This window comes from Eumetopias jubatus, unplaced genomic scaffold, assembly GCF_037043125.1.
Source record: "Eumetopias jubatus isolate StellerSeaLion01/CBP00866 unplaced genomic scaffold, mEumJub1_p1.0 scaffold_2, whole genome shotgun sequence".
Taxonomy (NCBI): Eukaryota; Metazoa; Chordata; class Mammalia; order Carnivora; family Otariidae; genus Eumetopias; species Eumetopias jubatus.
Window position 1 is genome coordinate 137493379 of NW_028274808.1, and position 16241 is coordinate 137509619.

Sequence of the window (16241 nt, forward strand, 5' to 3'; positions counted from 1 at the left end):
AAACAGCAGTGAAAATAAATGTACCCTGATATCAATTAAATTCACAAAGATAATTTTAAACAAAAATAGGCAGTTTGCCCAAGAATAGATGTAAGATTTATCTGGAGTTTTTAAAAACGAGAACTTATTTTACTTAAGGATCTGAAATATGTGGTAAAATTAGAAAGGAATGCAAGTACCCAATGAACACCAAAGTCAGGGGAGTGGTGACTCTTGGCAGTGTGCAGTAGGACGCCAGGGAAGGAGCACACAGGGCTCTGCATTGGCTCTGCTCCGTTAACCCGGCAGTAGCTATGGGGCGTGCTTTTATGCTCATGCTTTATAACCTGCATATGGGTCACATTAGTTTATGTTTCAGGTTTTTTTCTAACTTGACAAATAAAAGTAATTATCAGCTCCCACTATATTCTTTCTGCTAGACCATTATTAGCTGTACTTATTAGCTTAGCTTTTCCCACCAATGTGCTGAATATATGTTGCTTCTTTTCTCTTAAAAATCTTCTACTTCCTCATCGATTTATATATAATGGGAAGGTTCCCTTTGGAACCTGGTTCAAGTCTCACCTCCCGAATCCACAACCTTACTAGACTTTAATTTTCTCCTCTTTAACATCGGGATAACAGTTGCTTGCTCCCCAAGCTGTTGTGAAGATCATACATATACATGTGCATTTACATATCTTATCGAAACTGATGTTAACAGTTATCTCTTCATTCAGAATTTTTTTCACCAAACAGGTGTTGAACATCTGCTGTGTTGCAAATGCTGTAGGGGTTACAAAATGAATAGGATATAATGCTTCTCCTCAAGGAGCTAGATTTAATCACACACAACTAGAGGATGCTGCCCCAAGGGACAACATAACTGTGGAATATAAACAGTGTTAAACACCTCAGAGGAGAAAGGAATTGGTTCTATAAATCCAAGGAAGGCTTCAGAGAGGTGGTGGCATAGGAGATGAGTGTCCAAAAAGTTTTTTCAGTTTGTGCTCTTGCATGCAGAGCTCCCCTTCAACTTGCCCACTTCCGAGTAAATGCACTAAGTATTTGGGTGAATAAAGAATGGGTTGTTGCCATGAAAGACGCATACCTTAGCCTCCCTCACTCCCATCCAGTGGAAGCCATCCACTGTTGCCCGTTTTAGTGGATGGACGTTAGTATCACAAGGACATGAAATCATCTTTGGTTGTTGCAGACAGGATAAACAGATTCCACTGTACCCTTGTCTAGACTTGGGCAAAGTAGGTGCTCTGAAAATTCCACATAAATATTTTTTTGGAATGTTATGTCCCCATGACTCACTTGGCTTAATTAGACTGGTCATTTTGTATCCATTTTTTTTTATGTGACCAAGAGAACCAATAGCTGACAAATTTACTGACCCAGAGAGAAACTTCTGGGAAAAAGCTAATACTAACTGGACACAGGCTCCAGCAAGCCACAATGCTAATTTTTCTATTTCTGAATGATGCAATCACCACTGCAGATTTAGAAGCATCTTAAAAACCTTCTAGTTCATTAAAATCTTTGGAGACTTGATGTTTTTAAACTCTCAACATCATGTAAGCTGCTTTTCATAATGGAAATTTAATAGAGACAAGAGAAAACCTGTGTGTAACTTCTCTGGATATTCTTCCTGAAAGCTCAGTTTTGTGAGTAGAATTTTTTTTTAAAAAAAGTATGGGAATATTTTCTTGCCTTCTAGAATGATCCTTTAAAACATTATTCAGGACATGTATAACCTTCTCTTAATCCTCCAGTGGCCTCTTAGACAAAAAAAAAAAAAAACAAGTTCTTTCTGGTGTTTACCAGACCAGTACCTAATCTGCCTTCGCTTCCTGTCTCTCTTCCCCTCACACACAGTGGCCCAGCCACACTGGCCTTCTTGCCGAGCCTTGAACTTACCACGCACGTTCCCAAAGGCTAGGGCCTTCACGCTTCTCCTTCTCTGTCAGAATCACTCTTGCTCAGATTTTTATGGATCCCTTTTTCTTATTTCAGTCAGATTCCTGCTGAAATCTGCTCAAATGCTACCTCCTCAGAGAGCCCTTTCCTGGTCACCCTATTGAAAATAAAATTCCTATTGATTGCCGTACCCCACTCTGCCATGTGTTTCGGCAAGCATATGTCACTCTCTGGCACTATTATATATGATCTTCTATTTTTATGCTAGTTCTCTTTCTCTTGAATGCTATCTCTGAGAGGACTGGTGCTTGGTACATACTGGTATTCAATAGCTATTCAGTGAGTGAAGGAAGGAACTTACATTTCTGTGACCTAGAAGAGATAGTGTTAAAAAGGCTGAAGCTTGGGGCACCTGGGTGGCTCAGTCGTTAAGCGTCTGCCTTCGGCTCAGGTCATGATCCCAGAGTCCTGGGATAGAGCCCCACATCGGGCTCCCTGCTCAGCAGGGAGTGTGCTTCTCCCTCTCCCACTCCCCCTGCTTGTGTTCCCTCTCTCGCTGAGTCTCTCTCTGTCAAATAAATAAATAAAATCTTTAAAAAAAAAAAAAAGGCTGAAGCTTTGTGGTGGAATCCACAGTGGTATAAGGCAGAGGTGATGTGAATGGTTATAGAAAATACACAGAACTTGACATCAGAAGATCTGGGGCTTTCTTGATTAGGCATGTGACTTTGGATAGGTCTGAGTGTCAATTTCCTCTGACCAAATGGATTAGACTAAAGTTGAAGATTAGACTAAAGAAAAGTGGTAAGTTCTCATAAATCTTAAAATCTTAGTATAATTATAGCCATCTGTGTGGGTCAATATTTAAATACTACAAAAGCAAAACCAGCTATTCAAATTAAAATTCACCATTTTCAGAGCTAGAAAAACTCTCCTAAGCATCTAATGAACACCCAATCAGTTTTAAAAGGAAAACTTAAATGCAATGAAAAAAAAAGTGTTGAAAGGCTATTATAAAACAACAAAATATAATATTTCCATATGTGCATACACACAAATGCAATTATAAGCATTGCTTTCTTGTCTCTTAAATTTCAGTCTTTATAAAATTAGCTAGGATTTTCATATTGGTTCTTCCTCTGAGGAATAAGTATATAAGCTAATCTCAGGTGGTTACAAATTTTAGTTTCATAGTATCCCCAGCCATCCCTTAGATAAAATCTTTATGAGTCATTTTGTATAGATAAAAGAAAACAGTAAAATCCCACTTCAAATTAGCCTGCTTAAATTCCCTTTTTCTAATAAGGAAATCCTTGCTGTTGCATGATAAGTACTAAAAAGCATTAGTGGAAAGCTAAATTTCTAAGATTTTTTTAAGATAAAACAAAGACTTTAAATATTAGTATTCGAATAAATAAATGAGGGCTGCATTTTATAGTTCATTGACATACTCTTTCAGGTGAGGGCCTGTTTTGATATGTTAACCTTATTTATTTATTCTTTTACCCAATATCATTGCCATGTTATTGTGATAGCCCATGTGCATAATGAAACTCTTAAAATGTGAACCTTGAGGCTCAGGTATAATTTGTGCGTTTGTTTACTTCAGGGAGGTGAAGGGCGGTTTTATTTAAATAATACCTGTATGTATTGGAGATGAAAAGTACATGCTAAATAACGCCTGTGGACAGAAACCAACTGTTTGTTTTGCAGGGCAGGATGTCGGTCATGTACACTGCCCCCATTCAGTGAGTGAGTCTTCCTGTTGCTCCAGCCTTCTCGCCAGTCTCTATTCTGTGCACAGAGTTGGTTCATTGAATAGAGTCTCAGAGAAGTGGAGGGGCCTATTCTGAAAAGACAGATGAGGGTAGCACCAGCTTATTCCCCGAGGAGAGTTCCTGATCCTCGTTCAGGGCCAAGCTCAGATATCAACCTCCTAATGACATCTTCCCCAGTGGTCTTTTCCCTAATGTTCCAGAAGTATATGTTTTTTGGCCTTATGCATAATCTTCTACTCTATCATGTATCACATGAAATAATATTAATCGCATATGTGTAAGTATTCCCAACACTCTGAGTTTCTCCTAGGCAGCTCTGTATCTGTAAGCCTAGCACAGAGCCTGGCCGATGGTGGTGCTGATTGTGTCTTTTCAGGACAAATAAGGTCATTCAGGTGCTATTCACAGCTGACCTGCGGGAGAAGGATTCAAAGTGTCCATAGTCTGGCCAAAGTTGAGAAGAGGTGATCCTGGCTTTTTCTATGGAATGTCAGAATGTAAAGGATGCAGACATTGTACATCATGGTTTTTAAAGATGGATCAGAATTTTAAGACTCTCTTTTTCTCAACAATGGTCCCTTTCCCAAACTCTCAATTTTGGCTATTACTTTTCTTTTTATGATGGAGCTTAAAGTGCACCAGGGTCGATCAGTCCCCCTTTCTCTCCTCTTCCCAATGAATGCCACCATTGATTAGAAAATTATTTGTCTGCTTGCTCTGAGCTTTACATTTGTTGTAATGGTCTACGCTAGCCATTCCTCTCATCTTCTAGGTGTCATGGGCATAGAGGTGTGTGCATGGAACTTTCTCCATTGTAACTAGATTTATACCTGGTCCTGCAAAAGAATAAATGAGAGGGTCAGTGGTGTGTGTGTGTGTGTGTGTGTGTGTGTGTGTGTGAAAAAGGAAGGGTGGAGGTATAGACAGAAGATAGGAGAAGTTAGAGGGAGACGTAAAGAAGAACATGAGTTTTATGGTCTCTGAAAATGTCTTTGACATTGTTTTCCAGGTTGACTTTGGATTTGCTAAGAAAATAGGATCTGGACAGAAAACATGGACATTCTGCGGAACTCCAGAGTATGTAGCTCCTGAAGTCATTCTCAACAAAGGACATGACTTCAGTGTGGATTTTTGGTCTCTGGGAATTCTAGTGTATGAGCTCCTAACCGGCAAGTAAGTACCTTCAAGTTCACAGAAGTATGAAAATAATTTACTAATGATAAAAAATATATAATTTAAGAGTTTAATTTTTAGAAATGTTTTCAATTAAGTGTGATGACTTTTCCCCTTTGTATATTTTACATATAGCTTGCTTGCTGGTTTATAACATGGAGAAAACATTCCAGAAGGTACAGGAAAGAAGTACAGAATTGCTTTGGTTTACCTAAAATGGCAAGGCCTGTTATTATAGATAACATGTTAACTGTGTGAAGGTTTTGGTAATTCCGTTGTAAGAATAAGGAGAAGAATTGAGGCTGTGGGCTGTTATTATTTCCTCTCACATATATTTTTTGTAATGGAGAAAATTGTATTCATGTTCCAATTAAATCCATTAAACAGTGAAGCTAAATTTAGCTGCATTCTTCTATCTTCCCAATAAATCATTAACCAGAAAACCTAAGAGAAAGGAACATTGCTGGATTTAAATTTTAATCTTCTTGTCAACCGTCTTGTAAAGGTGCTAATGAACAGAGACCAGACACAGCAGGAGGTTTAGCAGTTCAAATTGAATTGTCGCCCCTGGAGGGATTAAAGGGCGATATTAATGAATCCAGGATCCCAAATATTCATCATGCGTGCATGCATACACATACGTGCACATGCATTTACACCTACACATGCATATACACATACATACATAGGCTCTATGTACTATTACCTCACATTGTAAAGCACTTTACAGTTTACAAAGCTCTTACATGTGTATTCTCTAGTTTAGTTTTTATGAATTTGTGTGGGAGTTAAAGAAGGAATTTTTTTATTTTATGACTTAAATGTTATGGATTAGACAGCCAGAACAGAGAGCTACCTGCTACCTGCGTAAGGTCAGGGATTTGATCGCAGATCTTCTAACCCTAAATATGACACACTTTCCATTACACACCTATGCCTATACATATGCATTTTCAATGTAATGCATGGACATCCCCACAGGATATAGTTCAGTTTTCTCCCTCTGTTTCTCATCAACTGTTTTGATCATCCTTACAAACCTTTATAAGCAAATATTCTTAGTCTTACTTTCAGAGCAGATTTGCTTATGGAATGGCATATGAAATGCTGGAATGAGCCCTTTGATGGGGATTCAAGTCTCAACACATACTTAAAAAGAGTTTCATAAGACCTGGAACTTTTATACTGCAAATTTCTAACGTTTGGTTACCTGTGGCTATATATTCAACTTCTTTGTCCATGTACATTGAGCAAACAGATATGAAAGATTATTTTATATTATCTGTATTCATTTTCAAATAGTCATTGCTTAAGATTGTGATGGATAGAATAGAAAATTCTCCAGACCGTCCTTCAGAGAGAAAGATGCTTACTGTCTTGGGACACAAGGAGTTCTGTTTCAAGAATGTGTTCCTCATCCCTGCAAAATTTGTCAGCTGCATTGCTAAGAAATACATTATGGATCGTGTGGTAGCTAGGGAATATAGAACTCAGTCTTTATCAGCTGGAATAAGCTTCTACAAGGAATAAAGAAATAAAGTGAGGGAATAAGGAAAGGAGATCCCCAATAACTTGGAGTTGTTAAAGTGGCTTTGAACTGTCAAGAACTTGAGAAATTGTTCTTATAAAGGTTTTCAGGGTAGGGCATGAGAAAAGTTAATTTTAAATGCCCTGAACTCTAGAGAGTCAGGAGGTAAATGAAAATGAGAAAAACAACCAAAACACAGCACAACACAACAAACACAACATAACTGTAAATACAAAAGTATTGAAAATAGAGCAATGCTTTTTGTTTCATACCTCATTTTCTTTTTTTATTTTTTCATATCTTATTTTCTTTACAAGCAAGACATAGATTGTTGCACCAACTTTATTTCATGTTTATTCCTGAGAGTGGGAACTCACTAGCAAAAGGTCTCAAGCATGGCCAAGATATAGCAGAGTAGTTCATGAAAGTCATCTTCAAATTAAATGATACAACAGAATAAAGTATTTTTAATAGCAAAGCATGTGAGTTAAAACGTTATCCAAATTCAGTGGTCAATTCCCAAAGCTTTCTTACTCACCTTAGCAATGCTTCCCTTGAAGTACTCTCTTCACATGCCTTCTAGGTCCTCCCTTTCTCTCATTTATTTTCCCATACTGATGGCTCCATCTCCGTCTTCATTGTTGAATCCTTCTTATCCTCCTGACCTCTCCACATTGGGCCACTTTAGTCCTTGATCTCTTTTCTGCCTACTCACTCCTTAGCTGATATCAAGTCCATGGCCAGAAATCCTGTCTGATGACACCCCACAATCACACCTCCAGCTCTCTTTCCTGAATGCCAGACTCACAAATTCAGCTGCCTGTATAGCATCTCTATTTGGACATTTAAAACCTAACTCCATTTGGACATTTCATAACATGCTCTGGACCCCCACTTTCGGCCCCCACTCTAGCCTTTCTTCTCTTAGTAAGCAATAGCTCCATTCCGTAAGTCAAAACACTTTGGCATCATTCTTGAATCCCTTCTTTCTCCTACACACCACATTCACAACATTGGCAAATCCTATTGGCTTTACCATCTAAGTAGATCCAGAATCCAACCACATCTCACCATCTTCACTTCTACCATCATAGTTCAGGCCACCAGGCCTTCCTTCCCCCACTGCTAGCACTGTCAAAGGTCATTTTTGACACACTTTTTCTTAAAAAGTTTACTCTGCTATAAACTCCGCCGTCTGACTCAGAGTACGTTCCTAGGCCGTTAGCATCATCCACTAGCTTCACATGATATGGCCCTCATCACTTCCACCCCTCTCCTGCTTCCTTACTCATTCCCCCAGCAACCCACCCCTCCTCATTGTTTCCAGAGCAACCCATGCCACTCTGGACTTATGGCCTTTGTACCTGCTGTCTCTGAATCTTTTGCTTACAGATAATAGTGAGGCTCATTCCCACCTTCTCTTCATTGATACCACTGCTCAATTGTCGACTTATGAAAGAGGCTTTTCCCATCTACCAGGTTTAAGAAGATCACACCTCTCTCTGTCACTCTGTCCCCTCCTTGATTTTTCTTTTTAGTGATTATCACCAACTGACAAATCATCTGTATGTGTATGTGTGTCATTTGTTAAGTGATATGAAATCAATGAAATTATTTTCTAGCATATATCCAGATTTTTTAATACAATGACTAATGAGAAAGGAAGGAGGGAGGGAAGAAAACGTAAGAAAGTCAGTGGTAAATGTGTCTGACACATTGGTCCTAGTGTCCTATTTTGGCTTTTCTCCAGCCCTCCCTTTTCCGGGATTGACCAAATGATGACCTACAATTTGATTCTCAAAGGAATTGAAAAAATGGATTTTCCCAGAAAGATCACAAGACGACCTGAGGATTTGATTCGGAGGCTTTGCAGGTGAGAATGAAAATTAAAAACCCCTACTTCTTGGGGAATGTGTGAAGTCTTCTCATTTCTGTGTCCACACAATTTAAAATTAGGTATGCATTTACTTTTTGTACTTTTCTATGTAACTAAATTATATTTAAAGAAAATCATTTCTTCACTAGGAGTTTGAGTTTACTTCATTTTACAGAATCACAGTACCTACTTAGAGTTTAAAAGAGATCTGTAGTTATCAATCAGCTTATCTTTGGGAATCATCTTTATCTGTATTAGGGCAAAAGAACATTAGCTTAATAAGAGAGTAATTAATTAACAACCTTGTTATTTTGAGAGAAAACCAGTGGTGGTGACAAAGTGTCACTCCTTGCCCTCTGTCAGTCTTCATTTTAAAAAACAGTACCTCTCTGGCCTTATTTTAAATTGTTCCTAATTTCTATTTACCCTTAAAAATAATATATTGGAGAACAGAAGACTTCTGGAGTTTGTGTTTAAACTTTACTTTGTCACTGTTTTCTTTTCTTTTTTTTTTTTTTTTTGCACATTTGAACTGTTTTTTAAAGCATTAGCATTTAGTAAATTTAGAACATGAAACCTAGTTGTGGGTTGCCAACAGAAATCTCTGCATGTTTCTAAGATTCCAGCTCAGATGTAAATGATTCTCTAAAGATTTCCCTGTTTTTTGTCAGCAAAGTTGGTAAGATAACATCCTTATTCATAGCTCATTTAAAGCACCAGTGTGTGTGTGTGTGTGTGTGTGTGTGTGTGTGTGTGTGTGTGTGTATACTGGAGAGGGGCATGTGTTTTTCATTTCCCTGTACTCAGCTGCTTGGCCTATGAATATTGTTGAACAAATGAATGAATACATACATAAAGAAAAAATGTTAAATTTTAATTTAAAATTCACCAAAGCATAATTATTATAAATTGCCTTTCAATAAATTTTTATTTTAGGCAAAATCCAACAGAAAGACTTGGAAATCTGAAGAATGGAATCAATGACATTAAGAAACACAGGTACATAGCTATTGCTTGGCCCAGAAAAATAATAGAAATTTATAGAAAAATGTAATCTTGAAGCTTTTGTTGTAGGTCACAAGAGCCCCTTTACAGATGCTCAATTTTTCCTTTTTGGTGTTTTATTTTTAATTTGTGTTTTACTAGGTGCAGTTAAAATAATCAGTCTCAAGGTGATTTCTCTAATGCTGAAAGTTCACATCAAGAATGGATGAAATTCTAAAACAAGTGACAAAATCACATCTTTAAGTTATAGCAACTTAGCTTTTTATACACTGCTATTTTTATTTTTATGTTTATTTTTTAAGTAGGTTCCACACTGGGTGTGGAGCTCAGTGCAGGGCTTAAACTCATGACTCCAAGATCAAGACCTGAGCTGAGATCAAGGGTTGGACGCTTAACCCACTGAGCCACCCAGGAGCCCCTTATTATTTTTTAAGAATATCAACTTGGATTCTATAGAGAAATTAAGTTCTAATTTTGACCTTTGATTTGTGATTAAAGTACAATATAGTCACTGTTGTCAACATTAAAGAGAAATCAACTGTTACATAGTATTATATTTCAGTTTTAGTTAATAATATATATTTATTTTAAATACAATTTTCCTTTGACTAGCTCTCCAAATTTTGAGCCTAGTATTGTATTTTACATTTGGGATAAAGTACATTGATTTCCACAAAACCTCAAACACTGTTTCAGCCTTATACAATAATCTAACATGCATCTTTGCACTTCTGTGGATTTCTGAAGCTGGCCTTCAGAACCAGTGATAACTTCCATGAATCATCCTCTTTGATTTGATTTATATATGTAGAGTTCAAGCCTTTCAGATTTTTAAAACAACTGATGCCTGGCTAAATCCTGCAATCCTCAAAATGTTTTAATTTTGCTCACAATATACAAAAAATATCACCAACTGATAGTACTATTGATAACAGAAAAACTAAATTGGAGAATTTCATCATTGACAACCTGTGAACACACTGAAGTGTTTATGTTCAGAAACGAAAACACCTTTCAGTATTTCATTCCTATCTGGGTATTTTTTCCTGAAGAATTAGAGGCACAGAACACAGTGTGGAAATAAAGGGAGAAAAGCTTCTGAATAGAAACACTATTCATTTTGCTTAACAGTAGTGGTGCAGCTTCAAAAAAAAAAAAAAAAAAAATCCGCAGGCTGCCAACCCTGTTCTATCTATTCATGAACTCACTTGAAATAAAGCCATGTATTCAACATTGTAAATTCATATTGGGCTTTGCCTTAAGGGTGTGTTCGGAGGGAGGGAGGATGAAAGAGACAGACTCAGCTGTGCATTTTATAGACATGAAAATGCCTATAGTATTTTTATTATTCTTTGTCATCCTTTGGATTGCCTTCAGTGTAAAGCTCATTATTTGTCTTAGATTCCAATTTATCTTTCTTTCTCCATGCAGTTATTACAATTTCTTTTCTCATTATAAAATGACACATAAACACACTATTCATATTGAGCAAACAAGTATCCCATCAATTAAAGTCATCCCTCCAATGTATTTTCCTCCTTTTGCTCATTAAGGAAGCGTCTTCACGTTTTGCTCCCGGATGGTTGGGTTAACAGGCTCTGGTTTTATCTTTTCTTTCTTATTTACCTGAGGCTCATTTAAATGTAGCTGTCAAATTGTGATTGGGTGCGTATGCAAACTGAAGCTAAAGGATTTTCTCACCTCAGCATGGTAATGAAGAATTTTGAATTTCCTTCCCTGTAGGGATTAATTTGCCCACTCTTCTTAACAGGCGGGATGTTCTTGGCCACGTAAGGGTAGATTTGGAGTGCAGTGCATGGGGTAGAGTTCAGTAATAAGATGGACCAAATTTACACAGTGCGTTTCAGTGAGCTCAGAGAGCTCAAAGACATTATTTCATCTGATTTTCCTAGTGTTTCTTAAAATATAAAGCTGGGCGGGGGGGTGGTGGTTAAGAACCTGCCTTTAAGTAGGAATGCTCTAAAACCTTCCATAAGTCTTCAAGGCTTATAGTTTCTCTACTCTGTATACTCTTGGAATTAAAAAGAAAATCTTTCTGAAATTTGCCATCAGATTTTCTCACTCTTCTCTAAAATAAAATGAACCATTCATTTTAACTTTGTATTTAAAAACAATACAATTTAACATAGCATATTGTTATGTTTGTCCATTCTGAGTTAAATCATCTTAACTAAACATGATCAGAGCTCCTCCCTCCCCTGTTTCTGAGCTAACGTATGAACTAGGCATCGATCATGTCTCCCAACACCTATCTGAAAAGAGGGATAATGTATTTGTAGGGTGCAATTAAATCTTTCCTGCTAGATAGAGGAATAATTTGTTTCAAGTGCCTTAATGTTACCTGTAATATTTCTAGCTGCTAAAATTACTCTCCAGAATAGCTTCTACCAGTCTTCTAAAAATGAAGAAGCAGTTTATGTGCCATTGCTGCTAATATTTCTTTGGTGAATATTTTTTACACATGAATGCATGCTGGCACTTATGTTACTTAAAATGTGGTTAGTGTCAAAAGGCCAAGTGTTAAGTGAATGGCCACTCATGTTAAGTAAATATTGCCGTAAGTCAAATTGTAGCAAGTACTCAGCAAGAAATGTATAGGCTCTTTGATTCAGTAGGGTAACAGTAATGATTTTTATTAATATTTATGGAGTAGCTTCTGGGTAGAGAGCACTGTAAAATATGTTAAAAGAAATTGTGGCAGTATTTGGTGGCAAAAGAAAAGAATCCACACGACTGTGCACCTAGAAATCCCTAAAAATGAAGCTCAGTCTATGCCAAGAAGCTGATGGGTGGATCAAGGAGAGGACTCTGTGGTTTTGTAGCAAGGACAGGGGAAGCCTTACAGTTAGGGTTGCTGTCTGACTTTCACTCTTTGATTAGTGTCTCAGCAGCTTATACTAAAATGGCCCCTTGGGTTAAGAATGGCACCTGAAATGGAATGTACTAGAGCCTTCCCTCTGTTTATAGTATTTTTATTCTCGCTAAGCTTAGACTTGGAATGGGGGATCCAGTCAAGGACTGAATGAAAACCAACTCCCGCAGTGAGAAGAGATTAGAAAAGATGGAAGAGCATCATTTTTGGCGTGGGTGACAAACAGGAGTGTGACAGCCACCTAAATTCCCCAGCCCTCAGCCTCACACCTCTACCACCACCCTGCCTCCTTATAGCCCCCTGTGGTCATGCTCCACATAGCAGCCAGAATTATCTTTTGGAAGGGTGCTTAGATTCCATTATTTCCTTAGAACTTTCTAATGGCTTCCCATTAAGCATAAAATCCTGTGTTCTACAAGACCTGCATGGTCTCGCCTCTAGCCAGTTTTCAGATACCCTGGAGCACACCAGAGTCCTATGGGAATAGCTGTGGGAAACGAGGGAAAACACCCAAGAAAGTAGGATAACATGTCCTGGAAGCCAGTGAAAAAAGTATTTCAGGAAGTGTGAGTAATGAATGGTGGTAAATTCTCCTAGGTGAAATAATACAAAAACTGAGAATTGAGGAGATTCACAGGAGTGGAGGGGGTGGGTGCTGATTGTAGTATGGTCAGGAGAAAATGGGTAAGTAGAGTGATTGGATAACTTCCAATGAGTTTTCCTCCTATGGGAGGAGAGAAACAAAGTGAAAGCTGGATGGGAGCTCAGGTCAAGGGAGGGTGTTTTGTGGTTGGAAGAAGTAAAATGTCTCCAAACTGATGGGGATGATCTAGCAGGTGGGCATTGAGGATTCAATAGAGAGGAGAATGACAGGAGCATGCCTTTGAATCGAGGAGTGCACAGGATCAAGTACACAGTGCAGGAGCTGAGCTGACCTTCCCTAGAAGCAAAGGCAGTGAACTCATGGTGCACGAGAAAAGGGATCCACAGATGTGAACAGGCAGGCAAATAGACTGGTGGAAGATTGTGACAGCTCAATTTTCTCAGTGAAATAGTAAGTCAGGTCATCATTCGGGGAGTGAGGATGGGGGTGGTTTCTGGAAGTTTGAGGAGAGAGGACAAAGTATGAATTATGGGTCTAAGGGAGCGTGACAGTGAGTGGGACAACAGGGAAATCTAGACCAATTGCTGGGCGGCATGAACTACCCCCTTGAGGTTAGTGGGCATGGATTTAAGGTGAGACCAGACAACCAGTATGGTTATGCATTCCCCCACCCGCCACACGTGCAGCTGCACTGTAGCAGGCAGGGAGAGGGCAACAAAATGGACTGACAGATAACTCGACGGCTGATAGTTTATCGGGCAAGTAATATTCTTCTGTACTGTTTCTACTTCTCAGGTGGTTAAATGGTTTTAATTGGGAGGGACTGAAAGCACGGAACCTTCCATCACCTTTACAGAGAGAGGTATAGTATCTGCTATATTACTTTCTTAATTTTTTTCTAGTTTTTGTTTTCATAAACAGAATAGGGGTGTATACCACATTTTAGATTTTTTTAATACTTTTTAAAAGTTAAGTGAAAATGTCATAGCAATTGTGATTATAGGGACTAAATAGTATTTCTTGTTTGATGGAGATCAGCTCAGTTCTCAGGAACCAATTACATATAAATCTAAGTCCCCAGGTAGTCAATGTTGGTCAGGCTAACAGAGGGCTCTAGAAGTAAAATATGAATAATACTATGATTTAAAATTTTCTAGTTAGCCACAGGTAAAATGAAACAGGTGAAATTAATTTTAATTATTACAATATATCAAAAAATTGTCATTTTGATATGCAATCAACATAAAATATTAATGAGATGTCACATTTATTTTTCCATACTGTTTTTGAAATCCCAAATGGATTTTACAGCAGTCTCAATTTGGACTAGCCACCTTTGGGGTGCTCAGTCACCACCTGTGGCTGGTTGGACATCATAGTTCGGGATTAAACAGAACATCTGCTAACTTAGGGTGGGGAAGGGTGGGGGCGCGGAGAATGACTCAGGAATGACCTCAGTCAACACCCTCTACACTTCATGCTGTGTTCTCCTTAAAGGAATTTTAAAACCATTTTTAGATTGACATCTTGTTTAAATTGTGGAGGATGTGATTTCCAGTATGTTGTAAATATTGACATTTTAAAGTAAAACATTACTCCTTTAAATATATGTAATGTAATCTAAATACCGGTGAGATTGGATGCCCGTTAGTCATTTAAAATCCATAGACAGCAATATTACATAATTCCTTTTCCTCTCTGAATTTATATTTTTATATTTCCATCCCATTTTCCCTAAAAAGTTTCATCTTATGTAAAAATATTTTTATGCCTGCTAGTATTTGATTATTCTTTAAATGGCTTTCAACTATAGTTTTCTAAATTTTAAAATTCCTATGACAAACAGGAATTTCTGTGACAACACACATATTTCTTCTGGATTCAGTTGTAATTACATTTTTATAACATGGAGTATCAAACAACAGAAATATGTTGCAAACTTTTAAAGCAAGTATTTAACAAATATTTCTTGAGAAGAAATTACTTATGTACCGGGGGAGAAATGTTACTTATTAAAAAAAAAAATGGGATCAGGCTCCACGTCAATTCTATTCATTTTTAAAATTATATGGCTCTTAAGTGCTGAGAATTGTGTTCACATAAATAAGTAACTGGGAGTGGAGGGTTTTATAATAGCAATGTCACTTTGAATGCCTTCTGAGTGATCTCCCCACTCTCCCAAAAAACACATTATGATTTATCATAAGTAGTATTTTTACTGATCTATCAGTGGAGAATTCAATCAGGTACTTTTAAAATTTGTTTGAAAGCAAAGAATTGAAAACCACCTGCTTTGTAAAATAGTTTAATTCCAGAGTCATTTCACTCTTTCAACAGGGACAATAATATTTTGAACTGGCCCTTTGTTTGGCATTCTGGAAACTTTATAGGGGTCAATTAACCATGTAGAAATTCAAGGTTGGTGAGAAATTTTTATAAAGTGGAAAAAGGACTTAAAAGTGGCAAATTTTGACTTTTATCAAAGATTTTATTTATTTATTTGAGAGAGAGAGAGATTGAGAGCAAGCACACAGGAGCAAGGAGAGGGAGAAGCAGACTCCCCGCTGAGCAGGGAGCCTGATGCATGGCTCCATCCCAGGACCCAGGGATCATGACCTGAGCTGAAGGCAGATGCTTAACCAGCTGAACCACCCTGGTGCCCCAAATTTTGATTTTTTAAAAAAAATGTTTACTTTTAAAATGTTTTTCAATCTGAAAAAAAAAAATAGATACCATTTCTGTCACCTTTTCTTTTGGACATACTTCCTCAAGCCAGGTAGCTTCTGTTGAATGTAACGCAGTGACTGGATCCATTTGGACTAAAGGGGAGATCTCAGAGGCTGAGAGTGTGACTCAAAAATGATACTTGGTCATCTTGTCCCCTTACATGTAACTTACCAGTGGTTGCAGTATAAAAGCAGTGTTCAGATATAAAAAGCATTACCCGTATATAACATGCTTAGTCAGCATTATCCTCACCTTTGGTTTAATTCCTCCTCTATTAGCTCAGTGGACCCACAGACCACAGCTACTTCGACAAGTATCCCCCTGAAAAAGGAGTGCCTCCAGATGAGCTGTCAGGCTGGGATAAAGACTTTTGACAGAAGAAAAGATGATTATTGCCTCTACACCTGGAAGAGGACTATAAGGACCAATAATCCAAGAGTGATCATTTCTCTCTTTGGAGTATTATAATGTCTTTGGGGAGACCATTAAAGAAGAGAACCCCCTGCCCATGAGCTGGGTGGACAATGCGAATATGAAGGTGGTTCTGAGTTATAATGTCTCATTTAGATGCTCTGAATTATTCATGTATTCTATTCTTTGCTCTTCTCAAATGTTAGAAGCAATTCTCTTCCCCTCTCCATAGTCAGAATAATTTTTGTTGAGGGGGCATAATTTTCTCTGCAATCTATTGCTCCATCCCAATCATACTTGTCTCCTTTGAGTCCTAGTAAATTTTAAAAAGTGTCTTGCCT

General features: G+C 37.8%; 1 protein-coding gene across 2 annotated transcripts in view; it reads left to right on the forward strand.

Annotated features, from left to right (window-relative positions):
- Positions 1-15863, forward strand: part of PRKG2 (protein kinase cGMP-dependent 2) — a 106567-nt gene extending 90704 nt beyond the window's left edge. For both annotated transcript variants that reach the window (XM_028124225.2, XM_028124226.2), the window contains 5 exons: positions 4693-4856; positions 8135-8257; positions 9197-9259; positions 13558-13624; positions 15768-15863. In XM_028124225.2, the coding sequence (XP_027980026.2) occupies positions 4693-4856; positions 8135-8257; positions 9197-9259; positions 13558-13624; positions 15768-15863 (513 nt within the window). The remainder of the gene's footprint in view (positions 1-4692; positions 4857-8134; positions 8258-9196; positions 9260-13557; positions 13625-15767) is intronic.
- Positions 15864-16241: the final 378 nt, after the last annotated feature.